The sequence below is a fragment of the Aotus nancymaae genome, unplaced genomic scaffold, assembly GCF_030222135.1.
Source record: "Aotus nancymaae isolate 86718 unplaced genomic scaffold, 86718_ANA_hifiasm-v0.15.2.pri h1tg000033l, whole genome shotgun sequence".
In the NCBI taxonomy this organism is placed as follows: Eukaryota; Metazoa; Chordata; class Mammalia; order Primates; family Aotidae; genus Aotus; species Aotus nancymaae.
The window spans coordinates 65287585-65306967 of NW_026988447.1; the positions used below are offsets into that span (position 1 = coordinate 65287585).

Below are 19383 nucleotides of genomic sequence, written 5' to 3' on the forward strand. Positions count from 1 at the left end.
GACGCCACTCTAACGGCATCCTAAAAACAGGGCTCTGACTCTGACAACCAAGGGACAGATCCCATTTCTTTTCATTTGATGTGACCTTTGTCATGATACTTTACAAAGAATGTGTTTGCCAAACACGAAGGATAGATGAATGAGTACGGGTCACAACCTAAAAAAGACACTTTTCGAGAGGGAGCTTCCTCAAGGAGATAGTTCCTGAATTGATGGGGTGGAGTGGAGATGGCTGATTATTCCAGGCAGAAAGGCCAGTTTGAGCAAAAACATGGAGGAGTTAAACAATAGTATTCTGTTTTCAGAAGCTATAATCAAAACATGATGTATGCACCGTAAGCACAATTTTTATTTGTCAAGTATACCTTAATAAAGCTGGAGGAAAAAGGGCCTTCACTAGCCCAAATGATGCCCCTATGCATTTTTTTAAAAGGCATCCTTTCTGTTAAGTGAAACTTTTAGTATATTATCACATCTGTACAGTTTTATTATACCCCAATACACAATATTTTAATGTTGAGAGATGGCGTAAAATGAGCTTAGAGCTGCAAAGACCTGTATCAAGCCCCGCCCCCGGGCGCTTAGCGTCAAGCACAGCAGTTGCAACACCTGGACGTTCTCAGTCCATGTAGCGAGGTCAAGGTCTTAACGCCGTGGGAGCCGAAATCTCCCTTGATGTCCAATCTTTTTAAATCTTTCCAAGCCTCTATTTCTCATCTGCAAAATGACGATAATCGCATTTGAAATTCTCCATTTTTAAAATATAAGGATTTATTAAAGGATACGTAGGCTGGGGAAACAAGGGAGACGAAAGATCTAAATCTAAAAGGACAGGCCAGAGAAAGGCAAGGCTGTCTAGAAACACGAAACAGTCAATATAGATTTTGAGACTCATTTACACTCTTTTCTTCCCGGGTTTGGGCGCTTCACATTTGAAATAAAAGTTCTGGGACGGCGTCTGCCGCGACCCTCTCTTCCCTGCACAGCGCAGGCTCTAACTAGGAATCCGCGGGGGCCGCAGTTGCCAAGACGACTCCGCGCGGCAGGGCGGGGCGGTGGTCCGTCGGTGCCCTCCCCCTCACGCCGTCACGCGCTTTCACGCTTCCCCGCCTCCAGGAGCGCTACGGAGTCCGCCATTGGCTAGACCTGCAGGTCTCACTATCCTCACTCCATCCGCGGAACCAATGGCTGGGACCGCCAGGGGCTCGTTTGCGCGAGTCACACAAGGCCGGCAGGAGCGCAGACCAATCAGCGCGCCGAGAAGGCGGGGCGGGAGCCGTCGCAGGCCAATAACGACAGGAGGGACCGGCCTGGTCCACCCGGTTCCACCCCCAAGCCGGGAGAGGCAGGGTCTGAGGTCGCAACACCTGGCCGATCCTGGGTGTCGGTGGCCCGCTGTCATCTCGCGGCCGTTCTGGTGAGGAGGCCAGAGGAGTGGCTCGTGAGCGAGGCAAGGTGAGCAGGCGGGCTCCCACCTGGTGCTCCGTGAGATCTCGGGGAGCGGGGTCGGGGAGCGGATGCGCGCGCTGGGCGGGACGCTGGCTGTGGTACCCGAGACGGGGTGGACGGAGACTGGAGTGAAAGTGGGGGCCCTGGGAAAAGGTGGGTGCTAGAAAGGAGGGAAACGGATGAAAACGGAGTGAAATTCTTAAGTGATGGAACTGCATGTTTCTTGCCTTTAAAGAGTGTTGTCTTCGGGAGACGGGACGTAGAAGACAGTTGAGCAGCACAGGGTGATAGAGTGCTGAAAGTTATACAAAAGCAGGAAACACGAGAAGGAGGTAAGATTAATGATTTTAATAAGAGTGAGATGTAATATGCGTTGGGAGTAGTGGGGTTGGGAAGGGCGTCCTAGAGGAGGTTACTGAGGGATGACTAGGAGTTCGATGGGAGGACATCACCTATAAAGGAACGGTATTTCCGTGAGCAGACAGACATGAAGCAGTAGCAACCATGAATGATCAGATACTGCAAAAATGTGAAGTGTGGGTTGGCGAGAGTGTAAGAAATGTCAGGAAGGGCCTCATGTGCATCGCAGTGGGCTTGATCTTTCTTTATCCGTAGGGAATGCATTCCCTTGAACTTTGAGTGTTTTAAGGAGATTATCTCTGATGTTTAGATAGATCCTGGCATTGCCTCTTAGAGATAGGGTTTAAGAAGGGCAAGCCTGGAGGCAGGGCAGGTCCAGAAAATGAAGGAGGTGGTGAAATCTGGGTTAAAGTGCCAAAGGACAGAGACTGGCTGACAGCTAAACTTCAAGGTTTCTGAGAATCCACAAATAACTAAATTTATCTACTCAGCCTCCTCCAGAGCAGGCTTCCAGTCATTTAGGTTGACCAGGAGTGAGAAAAGGAAAAGGAAATTCAATTCTCCAAGACCTTGTTTCCCCTCTCCGCTTTAATTCCACTTTGTTTTCGTTCAGTTAGCAACGATATATCCACTTCCTCGCTCCATTGTGGAAAGTAAATTCCTGAATGTTAACTAAACCAAGTATCTCTGCATTGGGTGAGAGTTTGAAGACTTAAGGCAGTAGAGATGGGAGAGACTTAAAACATTATGTCTGAGAATTAGGCATTAAAGGAGGTATGTGGGCAGGGGTTGTGAGGAGCACGTACCGAACCTTTGCACCTGTTGAGTGAGTTTATATGCCTCTGAACTCTCTGATTGGATATGGCCAGTAAACTTGGATAATCAGATCCTGGAGTTTAGGGAAGAGGGCTAGAGATAGACAGGATGGATATCAGCGTATTTTAAAAACAGAAAAAAGTTAAGATCACCCAAGAAAATCTGGAATAGTTAGGAAGGAGTAAGGAAGGCATTACTAGGAAATTTCCAACTTCAATTCTCATATTCTGTCTAATCTCCTGGCTGAGTCTTTGTAGTTGCTGTTCTCTCTATGCAAAACACCTCCCTTGACCCCCTCTCTCTCTCTGCTGTTTCAATCTGTCACCTCCCTCTCGTGTTCTAGGTCTCAGTTTAGATTGCACCTTTCTCTAGAAGTTCAGAGCACTGTATATTCCTCCCTTTATTGTTTTTAATCACATAATTTTTGATGATTTGGACACTAGTTGATATTCCTCACTAAATTTTATGTTTTGTGAAACTCAGGGGTAAGGGCAGCAGCTGCACAGTGAATGCACAATACTTTTCAGAGTGAATGGATGTGAGTTCCAGGAACCAAGGAAAGGCAGTATTTCAAGAGGAGAAGAATCACATCTTCCAGATTAGTCAAGTAAAACAAACTCCACAAAAAGATTTATTGGATTTGGCAGCTGGAGATCCTTAGTGATTTTCATAAGAGTACGTTCAGTGCAGTGATGACAATAGAATGCAGACTGCAGTTGCTAGGATGTAAACAGGAAATAAGAAGATAAAGACAAGTCATGTGTCTGAAAAACGAATACCTTTTTCAGAAGGCTTAGGTAAACTATAGGAATTCTTCTTGTACTCTAATACTTATTGTGGATTTTATTTATAAGTATAGTATAGTATAATGGATGAGTGCCTGGGCTTCCCCAGTTAGCGTTTGTGTGACTTTGGGCAAGTTGCTTAATCTTTCTAAACCTCAGTTTTTAAATCTATTTTAAAATGGGGATAAAATGATACCTACCTCATGAAGTTGTGGTAAGGATTAAAGTTAAAATGTAGAGAGCATGTAGCATGCTTTGAACACAATCCTTTTTTTTTTTTTTTGAGACAGAGTTTCACTCTTGTTGCCCAGGCTGGAGTGCAATGGCGCGATCTCGGCTCATCGCAACCTCCGCCTCCTGGGTTCAGGCAATTCTCCTGCCTCAGCCTCCTGAGTAGCTGGGATTACAGGCACGCGCCACCGTGCCCAGCTAATTTTTTGTATTTTCAGTAGAGACGGGATTTCACCATGTTGACCAGGATGGTCTCGATCTCTTGACCTCGTGATCCACCCGCCTCGGCCTCCCAAAGTGCTGGGATTACAGGCGTGAGCCACCGCGCCCGGCCTGAACACAATTCTTTACACAGAAAGTGCCTAACAATTGTTGGCTTCTTGTAGCTATTACATGCCAGGTCCTGTGCTAAGCGCTTTATATACATTATCTCTTGGACTCATTGGAAGACCTATTGTTTTAATTTTTGCTGATGATGAAACCCATCACAGAGAGGTAACCTAATTTGTCCAAGGTCACAGGACAGGGCTAGTAAGTAGTGTTGGTTCATTATTGTCAAATTTGCTAATCACCTTGAGAAAAATTAAAATTAGATGGTTGTCTTATTTTACAACTTAGAAGATGATTGAAGACATTTTGGTGTAATTGGGGAGCCAGATTGCAGTTAGCCCAGTGAGTTGTGTAGGTGAGTTAAGCAATCTTTTTGTTTTTTTTTTTGAGACAGAGTCTCAGTCTCCCAGGCTGGAGTGCAGTGGCACCATCTCAGCTGACTGCAACCTCCGCCTCCCGGGTTCAAGCAGTTCTCTTGCCTCAGCCTTCTGAGTAGCTGGGATTACAGGTGTGTGCCACCACACCCGGCTAATTTTTGTAGTTTTAGCAGAGACGAGCTTTCACGATGATGTTGGTCAGGCTGGTCTCAAACTTCTGACCTTGTGATCCACCCATCTTGGCCTCCCGAAGTGCTGGGATTACAGGTGTGAGCAAGCTCACCCAGCCTAGTTAAGCAATCTTTATGTAGAATTCTCCTTTGAGAAAGAAGTTGGTTGGTTCAAAGAAAGATAAATGGGACAGTGGCTTGGAAGAAGTAATAGAGGTTAGGAAGGTGCTTATCAAGAAAGGAAGATGTAGGCTGGGTACCATAGCTCATGTCTGTAATCCCAACACTTTGGGAGGCTAAGATGGGAGGATCACATGAGCCTAGGAGTTTAAGACCAGTCTGGGCAACATAGGGTGACCCCTGTCTCCATGAAAAATAAAAATAAAAAGTAGCCAGGCATAGTGGCGTGTGCCTGTGGTCCCAGCTACAAGAGGCTGAGGTGGGAGGATTGCTTGAGCCTGGGAGATTGAGGCTGCAGTGAGCCATAATTATGCCACTGTACTCCAGCTTGGGTGACAGAGTGAGGCCCTGTCTCAAAAAAAAAAAGAAAAAGAAAGGCAGATGTGAATGTGTTTTTTTAGACTTGAGGGAATGGATTCTGTGCAAGGGAGAAGGATGAAAGATGAGAAAGGATAAGTGATGGACAAGTTCTTGAGGGAAGATAACAAAAGAAGACTGATCAGTCTTCGAGGAAAGAATGAATGAGCAAAGAAATTTTGAGGCTTCTAATGACACAGAATGGAACGTTATCGTCACTGTGGTGTAAGTAGTTTGAGATGAGTAGGACAGAAGAAGGAGGACTTGAAGTGAATTCAGAGGCCTGAAGAAGTTGGCTAGGTTCTCATTATTCCTTCTGTAGAATGGGATAAAAAGGTCGATTTGAGAAGTGTTGGAGGAGGGGACTTTTATGTACTATTTAGAACTCTTCTAAGACTTTAAAATACTCATTTTTGAAGTGGTCCAGCAAAATTCATAAACTAGAAGGAGGAGTGGTGAGCATTTTTAGGAAAGTGGCTCTTGAAAAGTTTCTCTATTTTTTGGTTGGTGACCTATTGAGCTTATCGAGCTTATTTATTATGTAAGTAGAACATGCTCATTTAAAACGTTAAAATTGTGCAAAAGACATAAAGTCAGATTTTTCTCTCTCTTCCATTACGCTCCTACCCCGCCACACACCTCTATTTTCCTAGAATTCACCATTCTAAATTGTTCCCTTTGTATCCATCTGTACATTTTCTGTTTGTGTGTGTCTCTGTATGTACATATGCATAAAAGTGCATAAATAAAATACATTTTTTTTTTTCAAAAAACCTAAGTGGGGCTCTTGCTATACATATTTGTGACCTGTTGTTTAGATTAACACTCTTAGACATCTTTCTATGTAGAGCATGTAGCTCTTCCTCATTCTTTTAAATGGCTGTATAATTGTCTATGGAAGGAATTTATTTAACTCATCTCTTGTTGATGGCTTATTTGTGTTTTGCTTTTACTTTTTTCTCTTTGCTTTCGCTATTACAAGCAATGCTTCCTTCCATCTTAGTGTGTCTATCTGTCTTTGTACCCTTGAAGGAGAAAATTGCTGGGTCAAAGGATGTATTCATTAAGATAGGTGTTGCTGCCGGGCGTGGTGGCTCACGCCTGTAATCCCAACACTTTGGGAGGCCGAGGCGGGTGGATCACGAGGTCAAGAGATCGAGACCATCCTGGTCAAAATGGTGAAACCCCGTCTCTACTAAAAATACAAAAACTTAGCTGGGCATGTTGATGGGTGCCTGTAATTCCAGCTACTCAGGAGGCTGAGGCAGGGGAATTGCTTGAACCCAGGAGGCGGAGGTTGCGATGAGCCGAGATCGCGCCATTGCACTCCAGCCTGGGTAACAAGAGCGAAACTCCGTCTCAAAAAAATAAATAAATAAATAAAAGATAGGTGTTGCTAATTTTTCCTCCAATGATACAGTGATGTATCCCCCCCACCAACAATGTGTGGTCATACCTGTTTTCTCACCTTCTTACCAGTACTGGGCACTAGGCATAATAAACTTTTAAAGATTTGCTACTCAGGCTAAAAGTATCATTTCCTCATTTGAATGAAGTGAAGCTTCTTCCTTGTTTGGTGACCGTTTGCCTTTATTATTCTGAGAACTGCTTGTGAATGGCATTTGTCATTTTTCTATTGTGTTTTTAGGTTTTTTTTAAAGCGCACTTTGTAGGCCTTTGTCATAAAATGTTAGAAATATTTTTCCCAGTTAGTCATTTTATCTTTGAGTTTGTTTATGACTGTTTTTCTATTCCCCAGTAATAAGTATTTAATTTTCATGTATTCATATTTGGCAGGCTTTTTCTTCATAGGCTCTTTTGACGTTAAGTGATACTTTTAAACCCAACTATTGCTCGTTTAAATTAGAAGCTTTTCCATGAGAACCACACTGATGATTTCCTTAAATATGGATTGAAAAAATTTTTCACCTATTGTTTTTTCAGCTACTGTTCTTGAAAATAATGTGTTTTTTAGAGGAATATCTATAAATGGAAATGGTGATGATATCCAGCAAATTTTTTTAAATGGTGTAAAGCCTGAGAAGTTGGTACTCCTTTAGTAGTTATCATTGTAAAAATGATTAGAGGATGCATTTTTTAACTGTTTTATTTTTTGAAAGCTCATTGTTTAACTTATTTGTTATATATATTCATTTCTACAGAATTATAAGGCTGTCGGCAGAGATTTGAAAAATGGCAACAAATGAAAGTGTCAGCATCTTTAGTTCAGCATCCTTGGCTGTGGAATATTTAGATTCACTTTTACCTGAGAATCCTTTGCAAGAACCATTTAAAAATGCTTGGAACTATATGTTGAATAATTATACAAAGTTCCAGATTGCAACATGGGGATCCCTTATAGTTCATGAAGCCATTTATTTCTTGTTCTGTTTACCTGGATTTTTATTTCAATTTATACCTTATATGAAAAAATACAAAATTCAAAAGGTGAGTATAAGGGACTCGAAATAGAATATTATCATTAATGTTGCTGAATATTTTAAAAGTAAATACAGCTTTGTTTTGAGAGGCTAAATCAGTGATATCCAATAGAAATAAAATGAAGCCACATATGTAATTTTAAATTTTCTAGTAGAATACATAGAAAAGGTAAAAAAGAAATAAGGAAATTAATTTCATAATGTGTATTATTTAACTCAATAATTGTAAACTATGCCTGGGTGCAGGGTTCATTCCTGAAATTCCAGCACTTTGAGAGAACAAGACAGGAGGATTGCATGAGGCCAGGAGTTCAAGACCATCCTGGGCGACATAGCAAGACACTGTCTCTACAAAAAACTACAAAAATATCCAGGCATGGTGGTGCACACCTGTAGTCCTCGCTACTTACGAGGCTGAAGCAGGACTGCACCACTGTACTCTGGCATTGGCGATGGAGTGAGACTTTGTCTTGAAAAAAATAAGACATAAACTATTATTTCAACCAGTAATCAAAATCTAAAAAATTTGTAATGAGATATTTAATAAGTCTTTGCAATCCCGTGTGTATTTTATATTAACTTTAGCCTGTCTCAATTTAGACGAACTGTTTTTAAAGTGTTTGGTAGCCACGTGTTACTAGTTGCTCCTGAATTGAACAGCACAGTCCTAAGTCATTACTGATAATATTTCAAGAATAGTTTGTTAAATTGGCCGTTAAGTAGATATGATGTTTATCTAACTTAAGTTTCTAAATCTTAATTATCTAAGCTAGCTGGAAAGGAAAGGTATGGTGATTCGTGCATATTTTGCAGTTCACCCGAACTCCTGATGTTCCAGCAAATCTAAGTGACTGTTAATACACTAAGACCTTGGATCAGGGCTATTCAAGATTTTTTTCCTCTAAATATATAGTAGATCGTTTGGCAGCATTCATATTATCCCAAATAAGGAGGTGAAGCTCCTTGTTTCTGGATATTTACTTCATTGCACTAAATGTCAAGAGATTGCTACATACATGACAATGTGAAATCTAGTATGTTGCCTATGAGCCTGACATGAGAATTTGGAGTAGCTTATTAGAAAGATGAATTATTTGTCAGCATTTAGTAAACCGATGATAGTTTCTAGTGTTTGCTGTTTACTTTTCATAAAAGGTCATTCCAAACTAAAACTCAAGGGCATGCAGTTTTGGTAGAAAGTAGACCATTGAGAGTATTCATCTATGGAAAGTAATTTACATTCACTCAGTACAGTTCATCCTCCATATCCATGGGTTATGTATCCATGAATCCAACCAACTGCAGATCAGAAATATTCAGGGGAAAAAAACTGTCTATACTGACATGTACAGTCTTTTTTCCTTGTCATTATTCAAAATAATAGCTATTTATGGAGCATTTGCATTTTATTAAGTATTATAAGTACTTTAGAAATGATTTAAAGTATAAGGGAGGATATGTGTAGGTTATGCCAAATAGTGTGTCATTTTATATCAGGCACTTGAGCTTCTTCAGATTTGGGTATCTGCAGAAAGTCCCAGAACCAATCCCCCAAGGATACTAAGGCACATCTGTATATATGTTGGATGGTAATCTGTACACGTTCTCTGTTATCATTTTGTTAGCTTCACAGCCTTTCCCAGTGAGTCTCACTTTAAGAAGGTATTAATATTAATCTTCTCTGGGGATAATGTAGGGGTCAGATGACTGCGGACTCCAGGCCAAAGGAGAAAAGAGCAACGGGCAAAGGTGAAGGAAATAAAAAATAATGTAACCCAAAAGAGAGTACTCTGTTACCTTCAATTAACATCACAGAAGTTCAAAAGTGCTTTTTAGAAAAGCACCTGCTTTGAAAGGCAGAATTAAGTTTGGATGTCAAAGTTCTAATGCACCTTTAGGGTGATTATGGCTGCCATGTGTCTGTCACCCAGTGATTTATTTATAGGGCTGATTCATTGTATGGCTGGCCAGGCACAAGCATTCTTTTTCTCCTTCACTGTACTTTGCAGCCGACTCATTGGTTAGAAGTAGAACCTTTCCAGAGAAAGGAAATGTTTTTTCAGTCAAGGGTTTTGAGCAGCTTTAAAATATAGTGTAGCAAAGAAAAGAAGCTGTAGTCTAGTTGGTCTGAACTAGTTGTTTATAAACAGATTGAAAGGCTGGGTAATAGGACTTCAAGTCTCTACTTAGCGAGTCTTCAAGTTTCATAACCATTAAAGTCCATGGTTTGAGCATTTTTGATTCAAAAATAAATTGTGATGTTAAATCAGTACCAGTTTTCACAAGTTAAAGGTGTTTTAAAAGAAACCAAAATATTAGTACAAATTAATTACAGGTTTATGCATTTTGAGCAGATACCTTAAAGGTTATCAGTTGTTTAAGGTAAAATTTTACCTTAACATTGAAAGTATCAATGGTTTAAGGTAAAATATTTGAGAATCATATTTAACATTTACAATAAATGTTTTTATTCTTAAAATTGTCAAAAAGAAAAAAAAGCTGCTGGTGGTGATGAAATAGTACTAAAGACTTTCTGCTCTCAAACAGAATACACAACTGGAGAAGTTAATGCATGTGCTTGCTAGTTTGGGGAAATTTCACAGGAATGAGAATCAAGTAGACTGCAGGATCTATAAAAAAAATACATCTTAATTTTTAAATTACTTTTAAAAAATCATACATAAATATCTTAGTAATTTTCCAAAAATTTTCCTCAAAGATAAATGTACTAAAAATATTATTTCTGAAGTCTGTGGCCTTGTAAAGGTATTCCTTCATATTAGGCACAGTTATGCATAAAGAAAGTAAAATATGGTAAACTTTCATATTGTACTAGGTATGATTTTTATTGCTGTCTTTTTAACTAATTTATGTGTACTTTAAATGGTATAGCATGTGATTTTATTATAGTTGATTAAACTTTGTAATTTCTGTAACTGCCTGGATATCAGAGTCTACCCAGGAAATTAAGTCTATTAAGCATAGTTTCTGTAGGAACAGTGCCAATTGCCAACTGAAGCCTGAATGTTTCATTTATTTCGTTCCAGTTTAGAGGAGTGGGGTTAGATAATGCTCAGATTAGAAATACAAAGGCCAGTTGTCAAATCCTCTCATTTTATTGTTGAGGAAACAAATAAGTTGTAAATGTCACAGAGCTAGTTAACTGGTGAATAGCAGCCCTTGGTATTAGAGCACAGGTCTCTGGATTGATTCTTAGTTCAGTGCTTTTCCTATTTTTGTCAGGAAGATAACCCTTAAGGAATTTTAAGAACAGAACTGGATCTGAAGGCCTAGAATTGTTAGTCCAACTTCTGCTAATAACTGTGTGTGTGACTCTGCCCAAGCTGGCTGACCTCTGTGAGCTTCTGCTAATACACAGTAGTTCCTGTACTTTGGATATTGTGGCTCACTTAAAAGCGTTTTGTTGGCAGGTTCCTGCATTTTTCAGCAGTGACATTTAAAACAAAGCAATAACTAATATTTATTGTCACCATCGTTTTGTAAAACCCAAAGCACTTTTTTATATGTTAAATGCAGTCCTGTAAATTGAATAAATTTAGGTTTTTGTGTTTTGTTGTTGTTTTCTTTTTAATAATGGCTTGCTTAGCAAATGGATATCCTGATGAGGTTTTAGGAACACTTCATGTTGCTACAACTTTTCTCATTTTGACTTGAATCTGTGAACTCCATCATCAAGACACAGCTCTGTACTCCTCAACTCAGAGAGTTTATAATTCTGTCATTGGATATGAACAAAAGTGTACTCACTTGTTTATTGGAATGAATACCACTGAATGCCTGGAAGCATCGATTTACCTGTATAAAAGGCTTCCAATGCTTTGTGTACACCTTCTTCAGTTGCGGACGCCAACTGTAATCTTAGCATATCATCTGTCTTCTCTGAAACTTCTGGTAAAAGAAGTGAAGTGAATGATCTGTGGCAGCAAAGACTGGAGAGTTACTCATTCTGTAGTGTTTTAGTTTGAGATCGTTATGGCTGGGGGCATCTGTTAGGTTTCTTCACCTAAAGTAGTGATAGTCGTTGTCAAGAATTTAGAAGGCAAAGATTCCTGAGTCTTAGCTACTATAAAGTTAACATAACTGACATAGAATTAAGGTCCAACATAAACATTAGAGAAAAAATTAGGTCAAGTTAAACTGTGATAGCAGAGACTAATACTAGGTGTTGTGATTTTTCTCCGTAGGATAAACCAGAAACATTGGAAAACCAATGGAAATGTTTCAAAGTTCTTCTCTTTAATCACTTCTGTATTCAGCTACCTTTGATTTGCGGAACCTACTATTTTACGGAGTATTTCAATATTCCTTATGATTGGGAAAGAATGCCAAGATGGTATGTAGATCAAAGTTTGGCTTTCGCACCCAGTTGTGGCTTATTATTCAATTAAGTTATACTTAATGTTTACCTTTTTTCTTAATCTTAGTTAATGTTCTAAACTTTGGAAGTAAATAAACAATAGAAAAGTAAACCATAGTAAACTCCTAAAATGTTTTCACGTTTACATCTTTTTAATATTTTATTGGAAGGTGAGCTTCTAGTATCAGAAGTTTCCATAACGTCTTTTGTATGTTTATATACATATAGAAGTGCTTATGCTGACGGAAAATATATTGCATTGTAAGTTTAAAATGAATGAAAAATACGGGAATCATTTGTGAGGTTTATAGAAATTGTGTTCATATAAACAAAAATATGTATGTGTATATATATACATATATAAAAATGTGTGTGTGTATATATATGTATACACACACACATACATATACTCGTATCACTTAACAGGGATACCTCTTAAGAAATGTGTCTTTAGGCTGGGCGTGGTGGCTCACGCCTGTAATCCCAGCATTTTGGGAGGCTGAGGCGGGTGGATCACGAGGTCAAGAGATCGAGACCATCCTGGTCAACATGGTGAAACCCCGTCTCTACTAAAAATACAAAAAATTAGCTGGGCACGGTGGCGCGTGCCTGTAATCTCAGCTACTCAGGAGGCTGAGGCAGGAGAATTGCCTGAACCCAGGAGGCGGAGGTTGCGGTGAGCCAAGATCGCGCCAGCCTGGGTAATAAGAGCGAAACTCCGTCTCAAAAAAAAAAAAAAATGTGTCTTTAGGCAAGTTATGCAAACATTGTCATGAAATGGAATTGGTATAGTGGGCAATCTCTTTAACCTTATATCAGATTATATCATGTAGCTGGATCTAGTTTTGAAAATTTATTTATGAATATATCCAATTAGGTCAACCTGGTAAGTGTGTATTTTGTTTAATGTAATGTCTCAAGCAGTGACTCCAACTAAAAGTCTGGACTGTTTAAGTAAAAATTATTTCTTACACATTATAACATTTTTATCCTAAAGGTATTTGCTTTTGGCAAGATGCCTTGGCTGTGCAGTCATTGAAGATACTTGGCACTATTTTCTGCATAGACTCTTACACCACAAGAGAATATACAAGTATATTCATAAAGTTCATCATGAGTTTCAGGTATGTTAGAATTATGTTTAATTCTTTTTTTTTTTAGTATATTTGATTGCATTTTAGGTTTTGGGGTACATGTGAAGAACATGCAAGATTGTTGCATAGGTACATACATGGCAATATGGTTTGCTGCCTTCCTCCCCATCACCTATATCTGGCATTTCTCCCCATGTTATCCCTCCCCAACTCCCCACCCCCTGCTGTCCCTCCCCTATTTCCCCCCGACAGACCTGAGTATGTGATGCTCCCCTCCCTGTGTCCATGTGTTCTCATTGTTCAACAGCCGCCTATGAGTGAGAACATTCGGTGTTTGATTTTCTGTTCTTGTGTCAGTTTGCTGAGAATGATGGTTTCCAGGTTCATCCATGTCCCTACAAAGGACACGAACTCATCGTTTTTTATGGCTGCATAGTATTCCATGGTATATATGTGCCACATTTTCCCTGTCCAGTCTATCATCGATGGGCATTTGGGTTAGTTGCAAGTCTTTGCTATTGTAAACGGTGCCACAATGAACATTCGTGTGCATGTGTCCTTATACTAGAACGATTTGTAATCCTTTGGATATATACCCAGTAATGGGATTGCTGGGTCAAATGGAATTTCTATTTCTAGGTCCTTGAGGAATCACCACACTGTCTTCCACAATGGTTGAACTAATTTACACTCCCACCAACAGTGTAAAAGTGTTCCTTTTTCTCCACATCCTCTCCAGCATCTGTTGTCTCCAGATTTTTTAATGATGGCCATTCTAATTGGTGTGAGATGGTATCTCAATGTAGTTTTGATTTGCATTTCTCTAATGACTAGCGATGATGAGCATTTTTTCATATGTTTGTTGGCCTCATAAATGTCTTCTTTTGTAAAGTGTCTGTTCATACCCTTTGCCCACTTTTGAGTGGGCCTGTTTTTTTCTTGTAAATCTGTTTTAGTTCTTTGTAGATTCTGGATATCAGCCCTTTGTCAGATGGGTAGATTGCAAAAATTTTTTCCCGTTCTGTTGGTTGCTGATTCACTCTAGAATTATGTTTAATTCTTTCTGTTAGAGGCAAAATGTCTATTTCAATTGCCTGAGCATTTTTCTAAAATTGTGGGTGACATTTTTATTTTCTTTTCTTTTGTCATGATTATTAAGAGCAACACACATATACAAACAAGCCAGTTCTATGTGTTTTCTTCAGTATTTAAATTTCATGGTAAATTGAAATCTGAAAGAAATATATTACATGAAAGTTTCGACTTCCATCCTTGTGGACAGAGTGCTGTACTGACACAGCTAGATACTCACATTGCTAACTCCCACAAAAACAGTGACTTTTATTAGAACAGCTTTTTTTTTTTCTTTTTTTATGAGTCGGAGTTTTGCTCTTGTTGCCCAGGCTGCACTGCAATGGCATGATCTTGGCTCACTGCAACCTTTGCCTCCTGGATTCAAGCAATTCTCCTGCCTCAGTCTCTCAAGTAGCTGGGATTACAGGCATGCGCCACCATGTGTGGCTAATTTTGTATTTTTGGTAGAAACAGGACTTCACTATGTTGGGGTCAGGTCTCAAACTCCTGACCTCAGGTGATCCACCCTCCTCAGCCTACCAAAGTGTTGGGATTACAGGCGTGAGCCACCATGCCCAACTGTTAGAATTGCTTTGATGAAGCTTTATCAAACTGGCCATGTGAGTATGTTTTGCATTGATCGTGATTACATGGTATGCCAAATCAAGCATGTCTTTATTAGAAGAACAAATATAAATTCATAAATCAAAATTAAAATTCAAGTCAATTATTTAGTGCCTTTATCTTAAACCATCAAAGACAGTAAGATTTTTATACCCCTAGACCTTTTGATGTTTAGTAGGGACAAAAAAGTATTTTTATTAAAAATTACTATTATTTATAAGTGTATGGCTAGATCGATCATCACTACATATAGAATCAAAATAACTTTGTAAAACGTCATGCATAAATAGAATATATGTATTAGTGAAGTTCTCCAGCAAAGCAGAATCATTAGTGTATATGTGCAGAGAGGGAGGTTTATTTTAAGAAATTGGCTCATGCAGGTGTTGGGGCTTTCAGGTCTGAAATCTGTAAAGCAGACTACAGACTGGAAATTGAGGTGAGAATTGTTGCAGCCTTGGGTCCAAATTCCGTGGAGCAGCAAGTTGGAAACTCAGGCTGGGTTTCTGTGCTGCAGTCTTGAGAATTCTTCTTCTTCAGTAAACCTCAGCCTTTGTCCTGAAGGCCTTCAAGTGATTGGATGAAGCCCGCCCTGTTTATGAAGGATAATCACCTTTACTCAGAGTCTACTGATTTAAAAGTTAACAACATCTAAAAAATACCTTAACAACAACATCTAGACTGGTATTTAATCAAACAGTTGGGCATCATAGCCTAGCCAAGTTGACACATAAAATTAACCCCATCACAATAACTAAGAAACTAAGAATTTCTTATCTGTTTGTTTTAGGCTCCATTTGGAATGGAAGCTGAATATGCACATCCTTTGGAAACTCTAATTCTTGGAACTGGATTTTTCATTGGAATCGTGCTTTTGTGTGATCATGTAATTCTTCTTTGGGCATGGGTGACCATTCGTTTGATGGAAACTATTGATGTCCATAGGTGAGTATTGGTTTCTGTTCAGGTATAAAGTATAATGAAATATCTTTATTTTCATGGTAATAAGATTATCATATTTCTAAGTAGACTAATAGAGAGTTAATGTTATATTAAGAAAACACAATTTTTGGATAAAAGTTTAAATAATAGATGTTTTTACATTCTAGCCTATGCTATTAATAATTTTTATAGTGATAATGTATTATTTGGGCAAATATATATTTAGAACAAGCAATTTCTTTATCCTTCTGTGATAAACCTAAACCTAACTCATATTTGAAAAAAAATCAAAGCATTCAGCCTTCATTGAATAAGACTATTTCTAGTCTCCACTATTCAGCACTGATAAAAGAACTTAATAGATGGAAGTACTGCTTGTAACATACACACACATATATATATATATATATTTCAAATGCATCCTTTCTGTTGATTGGAAGCCAATTTGTGGTAAATTATTTACATTGAATGCCTTCTTAAATGCTTATCCTAATTGTTCATTCTCTTTAAATTATATGTTCATTGTATTTTGACTTGGGACTTACTTCTGTACCTGTGAATGCAGAATATCAAATTGTAAGAATTGTTTTCAAAGTGTTAAAGTAGGAAAATTGATGCTTCTAGTCCTAGGCAGAGAATGTTCTTCTGTAGAAAAACTGTAGTTGATATTTCTTTCATTTTTTTCTATCCATTGTTTATTTCTGCCTAAGCTCCTCAAAAGAAGAGAGGGTTAGAGTGATTCGGACGAGTATAACTGGATGTCTGATTGTAGATACATAGTTAGAAATAGAGGCGCGCACTCTAAATGTGACTCTTTAGAAGCCACTGTCTTCTCCCAACTAAAGAAAAGAGAGAAGAGCACGCTGGTATTTTGATTGATTGTGGTCCGTTTGATTCCATCTTGTCATTGCCTAAAAAAGTAAACGAAGTTACTATACAGGGATTCATGGGTCTGCCCTTTTTAATACTTGATACTAATTTTATGTGACTTTTCCTAAAAAACATATGTAGTATTTTAGTATTTTGGGCTTTATTTACAACTATTATAGATTATGGTAAGAAAGCTTCCTCTGAAGCATAAAAGAAAATTAATTCTTAAAAATCTGTTTTAAAGATTCATTACTAAAACCCCTCTCTTCCATCATTTACACATTTTATCATAAAGTGAATGATTTTCATAAATCTTTTAAGGATTTTTTTTTTCTTAGAGTGGTTTCTAGAATATGCACCATTTTCTGTGTTTGCCGTTTGTGAACATCTTAGAAATAAAGTGGTCTAGGCAAAGTGGAATGTTATGTAGATTGGTTAATGCGAGCACATGATTATTAATCAAAATGACAATTATTTGAGATGTATTTATTCCTTAATAATCTTTATCATTTTTGTTTCAGTGGTTATTATATTCCTCTCAACCCTTTAAATTTCATCCCTTTCTATGCTGGTTCTCGGCATCATGATTTCCACCACATGAACTTCATCGGAAACTATGCTTCAACATTTACATGGTGGGATAGAATTTTTGGAACAGACTCTCAGTATCATGCCTATAATGAAAAGAGGAAGAAGTTGGAGAAAAAGACTGAATAACTATCTCACGTAAACCTTCCTGAAAGATAAACATTTTCTTGAATTGAAACTAGTAGCTAACATTGCTTCTGGAGAGCAGAGATAAGCATGTCTTCTGGCTACTGAGTGATAAAAAGAACATTAACAACCTTTAATTACCTTCCTAGTGGGAACTTTTTCTACTTTACCTACAAGTTCTGTATATGTAGAAATGAATAAATATATATTTAAGTACAGTTTTCATGAGGAAGTTTTAAAGGCCATATTCCTAAGCTTCTGAGAAGGTTTTGGATACTAGAAGTATTAAAACTATGACTTTTCTCCCAGTAAAACCATAGGCCTGAAGTTGACATTGGTCTTTAAATCTTTTAGATATGTACTGGTCATTTCAGAAAATTCTTCTTATTGGTTGTGTTGGCCTTATATTTAACTTTTTTTTTTTTTTTTGAGACAAAGCTTCACTCTTACCCAGGCTGGAGTGCAGTGGCACAATCTCAGCTCACTGTAACCTCTGCCTCTCAGTTCGAGCAATTCTGTCTCAGCCTCCTGAGTAGCTGGGACTACAGGCACATACCGCCATGCCCAGCTAATTTTTGTATTTTTGTAGAGATGGGATTTCACCATGTTTGACAGGCCTGTCTTGAACTCCTGACCTCAAGTGATCTGCCCGCCTTGGCCTCCCAAAGCACTGGAATTACAGGTAGAAGCCACTGCGCCCGGCCTTTTTAACTTTAAACATTTTTTAGAATTTGCCTAAAGATCAAAATGTCATGGATTGAACCACATCGATTGATAGCAGTGAGTGACTGAAGCTTCCAAATCAGGAAAAGCCAACACCAAGAACTTCCATTCTAAATTGGAGCTAACCAGTCTGGGCTGATTCTGTCTGAACAGTCCTTCTTGATTGCAGTGCAGTACTGGCATTTCTGAATTGATGTAAGGGGACTATTTTAGTAAGTTTTTCAGGTTACTCGAATTTTTTTTAAAAATTGAGGAGCTTTATTTCTGGACTATTTACCCTTTCTTTTTTGGATATCAAATTTCCATTGTCATTAAAAACTGTATCTTGAAACTTTGTGAACTGATTGGCTGTATTTGCACTTTGAGCTCTTGAAATAAATGTGATTTCTGTCTGATTATCTGGTTTCCAGTTTTAAACATTGACTGTCACCTTTTATTCTTAAAAGCAAAAGTACAGAAATAATTAAATTACTAAGTTTTACAATAAAATGATTGGTTTCTATGTTTTTTTTAAGTGCTTCCTTTGTGAACTGTTTCCTGGCTGTTTGAACATGAATTTATCAGGCTTAAGTACTGTGGGAAATTCTCTTGACCTAGTAAAGTGATACATATTGAAGCAGCTCTTTGCCCTGCTTAGATAATGTGTGTTTTCTGTATAGTTGAAGAACAGCTAAACTTTTCAGGGTTGATATAATCTCAAGTATTTAGGTTATAACTCATCAAGAGTTGGTAATTCTTAGTATATGGTGGTAATTATTTTTATTTATTTATTTATTTATTTATTTATTTTTGAGACGGAGTTTCGCTCTTGTTACCCAGGCTGGAGTGCAATGGCGCGATCTCGGCTCACCGCAACCTCCGCCTCCTGGGTTCAGGCAATTCTCCTGCCTCAGCCTCCTGAGTCGCTGGGATTACAGGCACGTGCCACCATGCCCAGCTAATTTTTTTTGTATTTTTAGTAGAGACGGGGTTTCACCATGTTGACCAGGATGGTCTTGATCTCTTGACCTCGTGATCCACCCGCCTCGGCCTCCCAAAGTGCTGGGATTACAGGTGTGAGCCACCGCGCCTGGCTTATTTTTGTATTTTTAAACTGTGGACTCATTTTCTGGTAACTTACTTTTTTTTTTTCTTTTTTTGAAAACTTACCTAGTAAAAATGTCCAAATAAGGGATTTATATACTTAAAACTGAGAATGTTTTGTAGGTCATGGTTTATGCCTGGTATGTGGTTCATGTGCCCACTGTGTGTGTGTGTGTGTGTGTGTGTGCATTTGTAAATTTGTTACAACCCTCAGGCAACAAATTTGGGGCTGGGTGCAATTAAAATTGTGCGGTTCGCTACAAATAGAGCTACCATATGATCCAGAAATCCCACTACTGGGCATTTATCCAAAGGAAATGAAATCAGTATATGGACAAGACATCTGCACCCTCAAGTTTATTGAAGCACTTCACAATAGCCAGGA

General features: G+C 38.5%; 1 protein-coding gene across 1 annotated transcript; it reads left to right on the forward strand.

The window, feature by feature from the left end:
• Positions 1-1323: 1323 nt before the first annotated feature.
• Positions 1324-18311, forward strand: LOC135277806 (methylsterol monooxygenase 1). Its single transcript, XM_064384064.1, has 7 exons — positions 1324-1455; positions 1685-1781; positions 7218-7503; positions 11702-11850; positions 12872-12998; positions 15457-15611; positions 17000-18311. The coding sequence occupies exons 3-7, from the start codon at positions 7249-7251 to the stop codon at positions 17193-17195; spliced, it is 882 nt and encodes a 293-aa protein (XP_064240134.1). The 5' UTR covers positions 1324-1455; positions 1685-1781; positions 7218-7248; the 3' UTR covers positions 17196-18311.
• Positions 18312-19383: the final 1072 nt, after the last annotated feature.